This window comes from Solanum pennellii, chromosome 11, assembly GCF_001406875.1.
Source record: "Solanum pennellii chromosome 11, SPENNV200".
NCBI classification, from domain to species: domain Eukaryota; kingdom Viridiplantae; phylum Streptophyta; class Magnoliopsida; order Solanales; family Solanaceae; genus Solanum; species Solanum pennellii.
Genome location: NC_028647.1, coordinates 61,702,898 through 61,717,612, shown reverse-complemented (window position 1 = coordinate 61,717,612; position 14,715 = coordinate 61,702,898). Strand labels below are relative to the sequence as shown.

General features: G+C 33.9%; 2 protein-coding genes across 2 annotated transcripts; one reads left to right on the top strand and one right to left on the bottom strand.

Annotated features, from left to right (window-relative positions):
* Positions 1 to 1,484: 1,484 nt before the first annotated feature.
* On the top strand, positions 1,485 to 5,439 carry LOC107004754 (probable inactive purple acid phosphatase 29). Its single transcript, XM_015203100.2, has 4 exons — positions 1,485 to 1,878; positions 2,762 to 3,156; positions 3,287 to 3,737; positions 4,988 to 5,439. Exons 1-4 carry the CDS (start codon positions 1,587 to 1,589, stop codon positions 5,020 to 5,022), a joined length of 1,173 nt encoding a protein of 390 aa, XP_015058586.1. The 5' UTR covers positions 1,485 to 1,586; the 3' UTR covers positions 5,023 to 5,439.
* Positions 5,440 to 5,598: 159 nt separating this feature from the next.
* Positions 5,599 to 11,992, bottom strand: LOC107004756 (ribosome production factor 1). Its single transcript, XM_015203101.2, has 11 exons — positions 11,556 to 11,992; positions 9,829 to 9,909; positions 9,620 to 9,715; positions 9,442 to 9,525; positions 9,234 to 9,303; positions 9,014 to 9,096; positions 7,473 to 7,552; positions 7,149 to 7,247; positions 6,947 to 7,046; positions 6,116 to 6,205; positions 5,599 to 5,981 (listed from the first exon to the last, which is right to left on the bottom strand). Exons 1-11 carry the CDS (start codon positions 11,799 to 11,801, stop codon positions 5,943 to 5,945), a joined length of 1,068 nt encoding a protein of 355 aa, XP_015058587.1. The 5' UTR covers positions 11,802 to 11,992; the 3' UTR covers positions 5,599 to 5,942.
* Positions 11,993 to 14,715: the final 2,723 nt, after the last annotated feature.

The window sequence follows — 14,715 nt, the reverse complement described above, 5'->3', positions numbered from 1 at the left end:
CATTGCTATGACAACGTTTTTTATAAAAATGAATTTTTTTAATTTTTCTTTTGAAATCGCTGCCTCAGCAGCGATTTTAGTGTTTTCACTATTTGACAAAATTTCAAAAAAAAAACAAAAAAAAAACAAAGACGTTTAATTAAATCGTTGCTTCGGCAGCGATTTACCATACAACTTGCACATAACTTTAAACAAAAATATTTAAAATAATAATAATAATCCACTGAAATCTCTGTCTCGACAGCGATTTCTTAAAAAAGTTGAACGCAAATTTTATAATGATGCTGCCTTCCAATAAAAAAAGACCAATAACAAAAATCGCTGCTAAGCCGACGATTTCAAAAAAATTCTTTAAAAAAATTGCAAAACGCTGCAGGGTCAGCGATTTTCAAGAAAAAAAAGTGTACAATATCGCTCCTACATCAGCGATTTTGATTAACAGCGTTAAAATAAATCGACAGTAGCTATTTTACCCTTTTGGTTATAAATTTTTTTAATGTACCCTTTTGAATTTTTTTTCAATTTTTTTGGCCCTTTAGGCTCGGGACTTCATATAATTATGTAATATTTTTTATTTTCACATGGATATAGATATATACTTTTAAAATACACTATTAAATCATGCAGGGTAAAAAAGTCTTTTCCAAAGTTTAGTATCGTAACAACAATTTCGATCAAAGTTCGAATATATTTTAGAATTTTTCCCCGAAAAATTTTGATTCAACTGCTAATCTTGACTGAACGAATAATAGTTCCAAAAGAAATCTCTGTTCAACAATAGTTGTTCATTATTGATTTAGTACACTCCTTAAGAAATTATAAATAAAAGAGTAATTTTATTATATCACCCTTTGAATACAATAAATATAATGTCTTGAAAAATATAACAAGAAATAACTATTATTAATGATAAGAATACATTAAAAACTTAATATAAAATTATCTATAAATTTCATAAAATGCACAAATATTATTGAACATCTATTTTTAATATTATTAAATCGACGGAGGAAGTAATATCTATTATCAATTTCTTAAATCAGTTAAGATATTCCATTTTTTGAACTAAATTTTATTTTAATTAATCAATTCAACTTTAACCAAAGTTATTAAATTAGACATACTACACGAGTAAACTGGCAAGATTGAGAATTTGAGAATAATGACAATTCCATAGAATCCGACAAAAACTAAACAAACCTCATCTCGTGATTATTTAAAAAAAAAAACAAATTATATTATTTATATAATTAAAAAGAATTTCTTTTTCTTAATATTTTCACTTGTATGTATATATATCGGTGATATATTTTATACGTCCTTCGCTCAACGAAAAGTAGTAAAAGAATTACCAATACTATATTTTTGTATTAAAAAAGTTACATTTTTACATTATTTAAATAATAATAATTTAATTTTAAATATTTATTTTACCATTTATATTATTATTCGACGTATTAAATAATTAAATTATATCGGAAAAAGTAATATCTATTTATTATGGGTCCATCATAAGAACTACTTCCTCGTTATTATTGCTCCTTCTCTGTTTTTCTAAGCTTAGAAGTGTGAGGATTGTTACAGCTATGGAGATTTCGAATTTGAGAAAATTAATTCTAATGCTTCTATTTCTCAGCTCATTTCAACTGTGTAAAGCGTTTGGAGGAGTTGCTAATCCGCTAGCGAAGTTGAGATTCGACGGAAAAAATGGTGAGTTTAGGATTTTGCAGGTGGCGGATATTCACTACGGAGATGGAAAAACGACGCCGTGTGAAGATGTGTTGCCGCAGCAGATGTCTTCGTGTTCCGATCTCAATACTACTGATTTCATTTTCAGGATGATTCACGCCGAGAAACCTCATCTCATTGTGTTCACCGGTAAACACACACTCGCTCTCTCTGTCGCGCGCTCTGTCTCTTCGATTTTTGTAGTTGATGTTCATATCTTGCGTTGTGTTTGGTTGTTGATTGACTTGTACGAGTTATTTTTTTCATGATAGACCTGATTTGTACTGCATAGATCATTTGTTAAAAAAATTTCGAAAAGGTACTCAGACTGAGAATATGAAGTGGTTGAGAGTGATGAGGTACATGTTGTGCCTATTGCTGGTGGGAGGTGAATTAGTCTAGGCGTGCAAAAGCTGGCATGGACACCGTAGTCATTAAAAAAAGTACTCCGGCTGAGCATCCAAAATAAGTAAGGTTTCTCGAGAGGTGCTGATTTTTGAGCTTCTCGAAGACACTTGTTTGTTTTCTAAAAGCTTTGTCAAACGCCTTGATTTGCTGAAACATTTGTTTGTAAAAGAAACTTCACTTTTGGCTTCTCAGAAGCTTGGCCAAACAGGCTAGACTGAATATTGTCATTAAGTGTTATTGGCTTTGCTCAGGAAATGGAGCGAGTGTGAATATTTACACTTATCTCGAATTTTGATGTTGTTTGAGTTCGGTTATTGTCAGTAAGTTTGTAAAATTTCTGAACTAGATGCATTAAATTGATTAATTACGTATTTGTTTTGAGTAACTGAGCAAGGGATTGAAGTGCATTTTGAGCTGTTTCGCAGAAACAGATTGAACTCAAAACTCAAAAAACTCAAACAGAAGAACAATTATCAGTTTTGAATTTTTTCTGAAATCTAAGGACTTAAAAGTATCCTCTTAATAGCAGCTCAATAATATTACATCTAAATTTCGTCCTTAAGCTTTTCCCTTTACTGACTGTGTTTGAACCTTCCCTTTTATTAAACCAATTTAACCATGGCAGGGGACAACATATTTGGATCTGATGCTACGGATCCTGTAAAGTCCATGGATGCTGCTTTTGCTCCTGCAATATCTTCAAACATACCATGGGCTGCAGTACTAGGAAATCATGACCAGGAATCTACACTCTCAAGGGAAGACGTGATGAAACATATCATTGGCATGAAAAGTACTTTATCTCAGTTGAATCCTCCCGACGTTCCTGATATTGATGGTTTTGGGAATTATAATCTGGAAGTCCATGGGACTGAGGGTTCCGAGCTGACTAATAAGTCCGTTCTCAATCTGTATTTCCTTGACAGTGGAGATTACTCTACTGTTCCATCCATCCCTGGTTATGGTTGGATTAAACCCTCTCAACAGTTCTGGTTTCAACGCACCTCTAGGAAGCTTAAGGTACCACAGTTACTGTTTTTGTGCTGTTATATTAATCGATTGTCTCTTCTTGTTCAAAAAATATATATTAGTCACTGTATCTCTTAACTTGTGAACATTGACACAAACTCAATTAATCTTTCAAATGCAGAAAACTTACCTGCACTATTCAAATGCTAGGAAGGCTCCTGCTCCAGGACTTGCTTACTTTCATATTCCACTTCCTGAATATGCAAGTTTTGACTCATCAAACTTCACAGGGGTTAGACAAGAAGGCATAAGCTCTGCTTCAATAAATTCAGGTTTCTTCACCACTATGGTGGAAGCTGGTGATGTAAAGGCAGCATTCGCTGGCCATGATCACATAAATGATTTTTGTGGCAAGTTGATGGACATAAATCTTTGCTATGCTGGAGGATTTGGATATCACGCTTATGGGAAGGCTGGATGGTCAAGGAGGGCAAGGATGGTAGTAGCATCTTTGGAAAAAACAGGGAAAGGAGGGTGGGGAGATGTCAAATCTATTAAAACATGGAAGCGACTTGATGATGAACATCTTACAACCATCGATACTCAGGTTCTTTGGAGCAAGAGGACTGCCGGTAAGGTTCTGAGAATGTAACTTCTCATCTCAGGCTTTGGGCTGTTCCAAGTAATATTATAATTCTAATGTTACTTTTCAGTTAATTTAGTTGGATCGATTCGTAAAACTGTTTGGTACTGGTGTTCAGTCAGTGTGTGCTGATATTCTCTATTGCTCTTTCATATGAGCTATGTTCTAAATGCAAACTGAGCATTAGATCTTTTAGTATGCTGCATGGTTTAGTGAAGAAATTGTGTTCAATAGACATTGTATGTGCTCCTCACCACCCTTACATCACTTTAAGGACCGACTCTATGTATATAACTATTAAAGTAACTAAGTATCTGCATATGCTCTTGTCGACTATCTGTATTTTTCGTTTTCCAAACTGATACATAGAGGTATGTTACTCAGTAGCTATCAAAGGATTAAAGAGTAGAAATTCATTCAAGTACTTAGTTTATAGCATTCAAGCATGTTCTATTTGTTTTTTAAATGCGAGAGGAGGAGGCAGCATCTGCATGATTGGTGTATTTGGTTTTCCTTGGAAAAGCTTCTTGTTTTAGTAGGAGCTGCTATTATATATGTTGTCTATCATCTTCGGTACATAGAAATCTCTATCAGATTTTAACTTTTTCCACAATAAATTTAAAATATTAACTGTTAGATATAGTCTGATTAACACAAAAGATTGAGTTTGCTATACAGGAAACCAACGCCCCTAGTTTGCAAAATGATTTGTTTTATACTGGAAACTTTTGAGCCCATCTTTAGTTTCTTTTTGTAGTCAACTAACGGGAAGTATCTTAATTTGTTAGTATGTTTGGGGGTTGTTTAGTTTGTGAACTAGTTATGTAGGGATTATAATGCAAGAATTGCTTATACAGTGATATAATCATGTAGGAATTGTTACATGATGAAGAATAATGCAGGTGTTGTCATGTGGAGCAGTGCTTTGTTTATCTTTAGACTTTAGTTACTATTTTGCATACATTTGCTAATACGTAAATTCTCCCATATGTTGTGTTGGTTTTGACGATAGCAGATTTAGTAAGTCCAGTGAATGTTGTATTATGTTATGTAGTGCCTACATTGCTTGTATGACCAGAAATTTTACTATGTTTGTTAATGAGGTACGGTAAACTAAACAATCCCTTGTGTTTGTGTGTTGGGTAGTATAAAAGATATGTTCAGTGTGGAAGAGATTCAAATCAGAGTGACTCACAACTGTGTTTCTCTTTTTAATGTGTATGGATTTTCTTTCGACAGGTGCTCGTAGAAAAAAGCCTATCGGTCACCACTAAAGAATTTTATTACTGAAGCATGATCACAAATTGGTAGCAGAAGCCTATTCTTCAACTTGCATCTACTGGAAAGGTTTATACTTGTTGTATGGGTTATTTACTTAGGGTCAAAAGTTAATGTGTAATGTTAAAGGCGATGTAGGAGCAAGCAATATATTATATATGTAGGTCACATTCAGAGAATGAGATAAGGACCCACTTATGTAGTAAAGAAAGATTGATATAGTTTGAAATCGCCTCTCTACTTCCTCAAGGTAGGGCAAGGTACGTATACGCTCTATCCTCTCGAGATTTATTATTGTTGTATGTTTGCTGTTGTACTAGAAAAACGTGAACTATTCTGTTGTACCGATGTTGTGCCTTTTTCATGTATTTTTTTCCATATGATTATTCTATTTAAGATATATGGTATTGTAAGTTCCATTTGACTTCCAACTGAGTCATATCATTTTAGTCGAGGAGCAGAGCAACTTCTAGTAGCTACCGAGCATAGAGTTAGCTTTTGACTCTAAGCTTTCACATCAACAACATACATTCTGTAATCTTACAAGTGAGGTCTAGAGAGGGTTGTATGTACGTAGACCTTACCCCCTAACTTGGGAGATAGAGAGGTTGTTTCCGATAGCTCTTACATCAGCAACCTTAAATTAAGTAATTAATCATCTTGTTACTAAATGTTACACATACAACTTTTATGAAGTTGAGAACAAAGACTAAGACCCAACTTTCTACTTTAATAGATTACTATAGGAGATAGTCCATTACAAAAGTGCCCCCACCCCAACCCCTAGAAAAGCAGTTAATTAGAAAAGATCAAAACTTTTATAGTGAACTTCAGCCTCAGATAGTTGGTATTTCTTCTTTAACATGGTTTGGGTACAAAGACCTTGAAATACCAGCAGCAGAAACATCCAACATTATCACAGGAAAAATCTCCGTCGACTTGTATCCATCTCCGGCTGAAACAAAACAGGATGGATCAGAGAATTTATCACCAATGACAAACAAGTTCAGAATCCATTTGAAGTATGGAAAAGCATAAGCTCAGTTGAAAAGTATATACAAACGACATCTTTTATTCGACATGAATTACCTTGTGAACCCATTCATATTCCCCACCCTTAGTATCAAAAGTACCATGCTGGAGACTGATCAATTTGAGAGTAAATCGAGGCCCACACTCCTGTAAGTTGGAAAACACCAAAAAGTCAAGCTGGCATGCACAAAAAAACAACAGCTATGGCCTATGGGCACCATCGAAACTATTTTCATTCATCCAAAATGTAACTGATTGATTACTAGGGACAAATATAATGACAGCTCTCGTAGATAGAAAGGACAAAACGAAGACAAAATAAGAGATGAAATCAGTTCACATCCTCACCCCAAATGGAAAGAAAAAACATGAGATTTTGTCTTGGGATTCTACTGGTAGCTAATTGCAAAGCTGTTTCACGGATATTCAATTGTGGTTCCAAGTTAATTGTGTCTGTTTCACTTCGATTCAGCAACTAGAAATCCTTCTTGTTGGATCAAAGCTTTAATAGGCTGTGTATAGGTCTTTAGCTGCACAAGCTATGAGTAGATATACTACGGCAAAAGGTGAACAATTTTGTGCACATGCAAATTTCTTTGAGCTGTGTTGTTTTCCACTCCCATTAAGTTTTTTCATTTAGAGCTGAATTTTTCTCAGAGGTTCCAGATAGACAACTAGGCTTGTCTAACTACAGCAGAAATTCAGTATTACATGAAAACAGTTTTGTTCCTTTCTTTCCAATCCAACATCAAAGAGTTATCCTCCCTTAACTAGCAACAACCCCATAAGACGCAACCCGCTTCATTCAAGGGTTTGAACAGACTCTTAAATATCTTGAAAATAACCCTGTATTCCTAAAATCAATGCAGTAGAATCAGAACCACAAACCTGCAGACGGGCAATTGTCCTTTCTTGTGGGTTCTTCTCATCCTTGCTTTTTTTACCTTTTGATTCTTTCTGTTTGCTCTCTTTGGTTTCAAAAATGTAGCTTCACAAAAGCAAACAAGTACATCAGCAGAACATGTTAGTAAGTCTTACTATTCAAATTTAGAAACAGAAGCGGAAAACACAACGTTTAATGAGGGCATACCGATGATGGCGAAAAAATATGAAATCACGCTGGTTGTGGAAGGTCACAACTCGACGTCCACGAAATTCGGGATCTTGTGGAAAAAGTGACTGTATCATCCTGCATGAACAAAATCAGCAGACATTTATTAGCTTAGATAATCACTAGTAACATAAGTTTCTCAAAGAGGAGCTATAAGTTAAAGATAGATTTTCATCTTATTTCTATCTCTTCATCAGTAAATGGTGTCAAAACTTTTATTAATGTATAAAATGTCTCAGAGACTTGGTCGCTGGAAATAATTACAAGAATTACAGTAATCCAGCAAAATCATAGTGGCTCTACCTCCCAACTCGATGACCCAAACGTGTTGTGAAGTTGGTCAAAACCAGCTCAGGCTTGTGACTAGTTGGCTTTCCATGATTCTGCAAGCAAAAAAGGAGTCATTACTTGAATATCTACTAGTCATATTAACCTCATTGATTGATTGCTTTAACTTACAACATCTTATGCTGAGTTATACATAGATACACACAGCAGCGTTAGCATTAATTTTTTCATGAATCACACAGCAGTGTAGCATTAGAACCATTATGAAAAAGGAATTTTCTGAATGGTGGTTAACTTGCAATAAATTAGGCTTCTCTCTCCGAGAAGAGAATACACGCAGCTTTTACCTTCTCAAGTGGACTCCTTTTAAAAATAATCCCAGACAAACTTTTTCACTTTTGCTAAAATGAGCATGTCTAGTATCAAAAAAATAAAATGAGCATGTCCTAGTGATTCCGCTGACACTAAAGTATGTTTTTCCACCCTTCTCCACTTAAGTACCAGGCTTGGTTAGAATTGGCGTGCGACTTGAACTTCTGACCTAAGTCACAACTCACAAGTCACTCAACCTTTGCCACTTGAACCAAGTCATTAAAGCTATTAGTTGAGGTCATATTTTAGTCCATTATCCTCGAGGTTCAAAGACTGCAGATGGTCCTAAGTGTTGACCCCAAGGAAAGAATATATATTCTCAATTAATTTATATTCACCTATATAAATATTTCTCTACTGTTGTGTCATATCTTTCACAAATTCAGCATTCATTTCAAGATACCGCAGGTCTTTGTAGACAACTTTCTTCCGTTTAAGTTTAGGTCCATCTCTTCTATTTTATCACCTTCACTAACTGTGGTGTATCTGGTGTCAACGCAGCACATGACCAAATCATCTCAAAACGATTTTCTTTCATCATATCCTCAATGTGTGCTGTTTGCACTTTGTGGCGAATGTGATCATTTTTTATCTTATATAATCTCGTATGTCGGTACATCCATCTTAGAATTCACATCTCAACTTTAGCAGCCTAATCTTCACTCCCTTATTGAAACACATCAACATTTCACTGATTTCAATTAATTTGAAATGTAGGGAGTAGCACTTAATCTTGTCCTGCATAATACAACTTCTTGATACCTGATTGATTATCATAGTACAAAGACAGCATGACATACGTGCAAATCACTCACAAAAAATGTAAAGGAAAACCAAACTAATTGTTAATATGGCACGAGGCAATGCAATAGGATGAAATTTCCACAAAAAAGTCAGACACAACATCATCTATTTGAAAACATTAGTAATTTCTAAGAGGACCAAATAACTTCAAATGTTGATTTAATTCATACAACTCAGCTGACTTCAAGACAAGCTCATTCTCATTTGATTCTTTTTGCAGGAATTAATAAAACTGTAATGTATAGTGTAAAATGCATCAACCAGAAGCAATTAGACAACAGCATTAGTTGTAAGTTCCCTTACTACGTTCCTTTTCTTTCCCTGCATTTTTTCAGTGAAGGTGGGGGAGAAAGATCTATTTAGAAGGAGAACTATCGAACCTTGATATCCTTCCGTAGCATGAGCTTTGAGAGCTTGAAATGAGCAGTAGGTCCATCAGGTAAACCAATGACAAGAAGAGCATCTAAAGAAAGAAAATGAAAAAAATGATCAAGCTGGCAATTCAGACCAACAAAGAAACTGGAGAGGTGAATGAATGCAAGAACACGATACATAGCTATTATTAGAGGAATCAAAAAAAGCAATGTGTTCAAGAATGACCTGGCTCACGGCGATTGGTGTGGACTACAATAACAGAAGTAAATTCCTTCTCATTTGCATATTGGACGATCTGCAAAAGTTAGAAAAGCAATGAACATTTTCGAACTAGTACAATGGAAAAACTCCTTGAATTTGAATAATATGAGGGCATTCATTTATATCACCAAGAAACATAAAAGGAATGAGAAAAGAGAAGGCAAGAAAGAACCTTTTTCAGGTCATATGTTCCTCGTTTATAGTAATGAGCATTAGGAATCACAGAAATAAGATCGGAAATAAATGCTGGTCCTCTCTGAAGAATGGAATAACGAAATTATTTGTGGAATTAAACTCAAAGTCAAAACAATAATCAAAGCAATAGGGAAGCACAAATTATACAAGCTTACTGTAGAGTTATAACGTGATGTTGTAATCAATATTTTTGGACTACGCTCGTTCTTCAGAACTGCACTAAACTCATCAACATCGTTGCCAGCAAATAGCTTCAAACACAAATCAGGAAGAACACCAGAATATTTAATGGCCAAACCTCCAGTGATAAAACTACATATATTTCACTATTAACTTGAACAATCAAACAAGAACAAGAGAAAACCTCTTCATCATCAGGTAAACAGACAGTCTCATCTGACTCCCTTGTATTCTCAATCGTACGGGGTACCATCTTCGGTGGAGGCTGTTCACAAAAAGAGCATCGACCCGTTAAGCAGTTTGGAAAAAAAACTAAAATGCTCAATCAACAATCAAAAACCTTAAACCTAAGAACTGGATATTGGAAATTTAGGCAGCAGTTCACAAAAATATCATTCACCCATTAATTAAGTACCCTTAACAAACAATCCCAAAATGTTCAACTGCACAATCAATAATCAAAACATTACACCCTAAGAACCAAATATTTTCAAATTTTAGACGTGACGGCAAAAAACAACATCCACCCATTAATTAATTCCCATGATAGTCTGGAATTGGGTTTGTACCATTCTCCATGGGATATGCATGAGCAATGTTATGGGGAGACTCTTTAGTATCATGAATACTATATGGGCCAAATGACTGAGTTGCTTAACAGGTAAGATTTTTAACTTTTTGCTCTGCGGTTTGGTTTTTAATTGATAGGCAGTAAAGCATTTGTTTAGTTCCCCTTTGCATCAGTTATCGTATTATTTGTTGTCGCTACTTGTTCTTTTCTTAATTGTTTTCAACATGGTTTCTTTGCTACAGTATTTGCTACACATACAGAAACTTACGTTCTGGAGGTAAGATAGGAGTAGGGCTGCATCACCTTCCCCGACTCCATGGACTGCCCATAGTCAAGCGAGCTGGATGACCAGAAAGATTATGGGCGGAAAAATATAGTTGATCGAATGCAACAAAGAGATAACAGGAAGGGGAGCTTGATCAGACAAAATATACTTATTTCTGTAGTGGACCAACCCAGAATAGGATGGAAATGCCTTGTGTTCAAAATGGAGCCAGACCTAAAGCGTGCTTTATTATGTGGCTCATGCTCCATAGGAAGTTGGCAACAACAGATAGACTAACTAAATGGGGTCTGGATGTACCTAAAATATGTGTATTTTGCCAGAGTAAGGAAGAATCTATTGAGCACTTATTTGTGCAACGCCCATTCTCCATATACCTGTGGAACAAATTGCTTATGTGGATCCAGCAGCACGCCTTTCCATTTTCAGATTGGGCCCATTCTCTACAAGGGAGTATTCAACATGGGAAAGGGAATTCGCAGCAAGCTCAAATCTTTAAAACTATTTTGGCCAAATGTGTGTATGGGTTGTGTATTAAAAGGAACAATAGAGTATTTGTGAAGAAGAGTAGACATGTCGAAAGTATGGCCAAAGAGTTAGCCTACATAACTATTGTTAGATCCCAACCTAGCATTAGAAAAGTTTTACTTAGCTATAAGTACTGAGCAATAGAGACATGTTAGAGCTCTAGTACACTGTGTGATCCATTTAAGAACCAAGCATGCTGTGTTGGCAGCTTGAATTGCAATGATTTGCTACTGGTAATTAAATACAACCATATGTTGTTGTTGTTTGTTAAACAATGCCAAAACATCATTTAACCATTAATTAAGTAGCATGAAGAAACAATCCCACAATGCCCAACCTCACAATCAAGAATCAAAACACTACACCCTACCCTAAGAACCAAATATTTTTGAAATTTAAACAAAAACAACATCGACCCATCAATCAATTCCCACAAATAAACAACCCCATTATGTCAATTAACAAAATCAACCCTAAAAACTCTAAACCCCAAATCCGTAAAAATTGTAAATTTCAGTAGAGGCTTTACCTCCTCCCCTAGCTCAAGTGCTTTTTTCTCAGCAGCTTCACGAGCTTTAACCTTCTTCCGCTTCTCAACCTTCTTCTGCTGCTTCAACTTAGCATGTACGGCTGCTCTTTTCTCCTTATTCTTAATCATTGAAGGCCGCATACTTTCTCTTACCTCCTGCTTCTCTTTCACCCTTCTCTCTTTCATCGGCCTCTCTTCTTCGTCTTCCCCGCCACCGTCTTCGCTCAAGTTCCGTTTTCTCCCCATAGAAAGTGTAGTGCAGAGGATGTCGGCGGCGGAGCTAATGGAGAAGAGCAAAATGGAAGAAGGTTTTGTAGTGAAGCTAACGGCGGCTTCTCTTGTTACGCTCTCTAATTAGCTTCGTTTTATGTTTAGTATAAGCACATATTAGCTTAATTAATGGGAAAATAATGTTTTAAATATTAAAAATTCATAAACTAGCTCAAGAAAAAAATATATTAAAATCATAACAATTATTTCACCAAGTTTCACATTTTAAATCCGTCGTTTACTATTTTAAATTTGTGTGATTTATCACATATTTAAATTGTATAAGTAGTTACTTATGTTTGTATTAATTAAGATAGTATGTTATTGTACTTGCCACTTGTTAGGGAGTGATTCGTCCCCAAATCTTATTTGACCGTGAAATTTTTTATTTACCGAGCTGCTATTTTAATAAGTAGGGGTTCGGCTTTGCGATATCATATCACGATATGGAATCGTGAGATAGAATTTGCGTTTGGATATGCAATTTTACGCTGATTCCATATCATGAGATGTGATTCCATTTTTTTCAATAACTATGATATATAGATTGCATTTCATGATTTGAGATATTTTTTTATACAAAAATTGACTCATAAGTTTATATTTTGTTAAAATAACTTCACAATCATATTTACTAACCATTTATATCATGTGTAAATAAAATTTACAATCACAATATAATATCATAACTTTTCAAAATTTGTTATTCTTATCGACATAAAATTTAATATTTTCACCAACATGTAGTCATTTAGCTCACACCAACCGATTGTTGAGTAATAAATTTGTTCTCTTCATTTACTCCAACACCTAATTTATTACTTCTACCTTTTGTATTTAATACAACTCAAAGTAACAATGTTAGTTCATTTTCTCGGTCACATGATCGAGAAATACAAGTTCAGCGTAAGAAAATTGTTCGTACTATATGGGAGGATTATATATTTATATTAAAGACTAGTATACTACAGTTTATGTTCAATATTTTTTTTATTGAATTAAAGTTCAATGAAATAGTTACTTAAGTGGAGGATAAATAGCTTGTACGTAATAATTTATTATGCTATTTTATAATTTTTTGTTTATTTGGTATGATTGAATAAACAATTGCGACTATTTTAATAATTTTATAATGAGATTCTTATGTTTATAAGAAAATATACAGCATAAAAAATTCGTATCACATATCCAAACAAGATATCAATTTCATCTCATAATTTCAAATTATGATATCATGACCATATCATAGACGGGCCTTAAATTTACTTGATTAAAATAAGGGTAAATTGTATATAATGACAAACTAATAAATTAAATTAAATGTTATAACCACACTTTTATTTAATTGTATCATGTAGCAAATTGTTTGTCAGTCACCACTCTCCCTTAAACTCTCACTCGCCACTCTCTCTCACTTTTATACAAACACCAATGTATAAAATGGTTTTTGTTTGTATAAAGCGAGAAAAAATTGCATACATACATATATTTTCATTCCCTTCTCTCCACTCTCCCAGATATCGCTCGCCACTCTCCCAAATCTCCCTCGCCACCCTTGCCTCTATCGCTAATACAAACAGAAACGAAATGTATAAATTGCGTTCCTGTTTGTATAAAGTGAGAGAAAATTTATGTACACTTGCAAATACATATATTTTCGTTCTATACACTTAAAATTATACAATACAAATATTCCTCTGCCCAATTTTCTTTTGTCTTTCCTCTTTCTCGTTTTATGCATACACAAATTATACAATTGATTTGTATACAACTGCTTTCTTTTGTATATGTATAGCAAATTATACAATTGGTTTCTTTGTATGTATAGTGAATTATACATATTCATGTTTGATATAGAGCGCAATTATACAAATTTTATTATAACGTACAACTACAAATTTCATATTTGCTATACGTGAAAGTTGCTCATAATACGATCATCACCCTCAAAGTAACAAAAAGTACGATATATGGTACACTTACACTAAGCATTATCATATGAAAGTGATGGGCTTTGTCAAGTCCATATATATATATATTTGGGCCCAAAACTTACCTTATTCATCTAGGCGTACACTTTTAATTTGTGTGAATTAAAGTTTTAAAAAGTAGTCCTTTTCAAGAATGATGGTCTCTTCATATACCAACACTAGCAACAATATTATACTATTCACAATTTGGATTTCATTTTCACAATTTGTGTGGTTACACCTTGCTCTATCATCTTTTATCACTAGCAAAAATACCCTAAATGCAACATCCCATCTCACCTAGCATAATTGTATGCATTATTATTCTAAAGTCGACTTTATATGGTTTGACAAAATAAGAATAAGTTAACCTATGTAATTTATTAAGTTAGATATAAATATTGAGTACAAATAAATTCTATTGTTGAGTGATTAGGGGTCACAATTTAAAATGCAGTATCACATGATTAAACTGTAAATATTGTTACTCTACTGAAACTCGGAAAGCTTTTCTTCTTTATAATTATATGACAAAACTTGTTAATGATGGTATGAAATGTATGAAATTTCTTCAGTGTTAACTAGAAATTTTGAGTTTTATACTAATGAAAAAATTACAAGTAAAAAATACGTTCTATTTATAAATTTTACATAAATAAAAATTTAAATTATTCGAAGAAGCCCTTCTTCATAATCCGCACATATCAAATGATATGAGGTGGATATCCATAAAAGAAATTTACTAGTATTATATTTAATTTTTTTTTGGTCAAATAATTGATGGATTATTGTTCCTTTCAATTAATATAATATGATTGACAGTAGAAAGAAAATGAGGAAAAAAGGTACTAATGAAAAGATTGAATATAATGGATAATTTTATAATTTATGCTTATTGTACTAATATTGGCATTTTGCAG

Coding starts and splice junctions, on each gene's coding strand:
- LOC107004754 (XM_015203100.2), top strand. CDS start 1,587: ATGGAGATTTCGAATTTGAGAAAATTAATTCTAATGCTTCTATTTCTC. Junction 3,157..3,286: donor GCACCTCTAGGAAGCTTAAG/GTACCACAGTTA, acceptor TTTCAAATGCAG/AAAACTTACCTGCACTATTC. Junction 3,738..4,987: donor TTGGAGCAAGAGGACTGCCG/GTAAGGTTCTGA, acceptor TTCTTTCGACAG/GTGCTCGTAGAAAAAAGCCT.
- LOC107004756 (XM_015203101.2), bottom strand. CDS start 11,801: ATGGGGAGAAAACGGAACTTGAGCGAAGACGGTGGCGGGGAAGACGAA. Junction 7,248..7,472: donor TTGGGTCATCGAGTTGGGAG/GTAGAGCCACTA, acceptor TTGTTCATGCAG/GATGATACAGTCACTTTTTC. Junction 6,206..6,946: donor GGACAATTGCCCGTCTGCAG/GTTTGTGGTTCT, acceptor TCCAACTTACAG/GAGTGTGGGCCTCGATTTAC.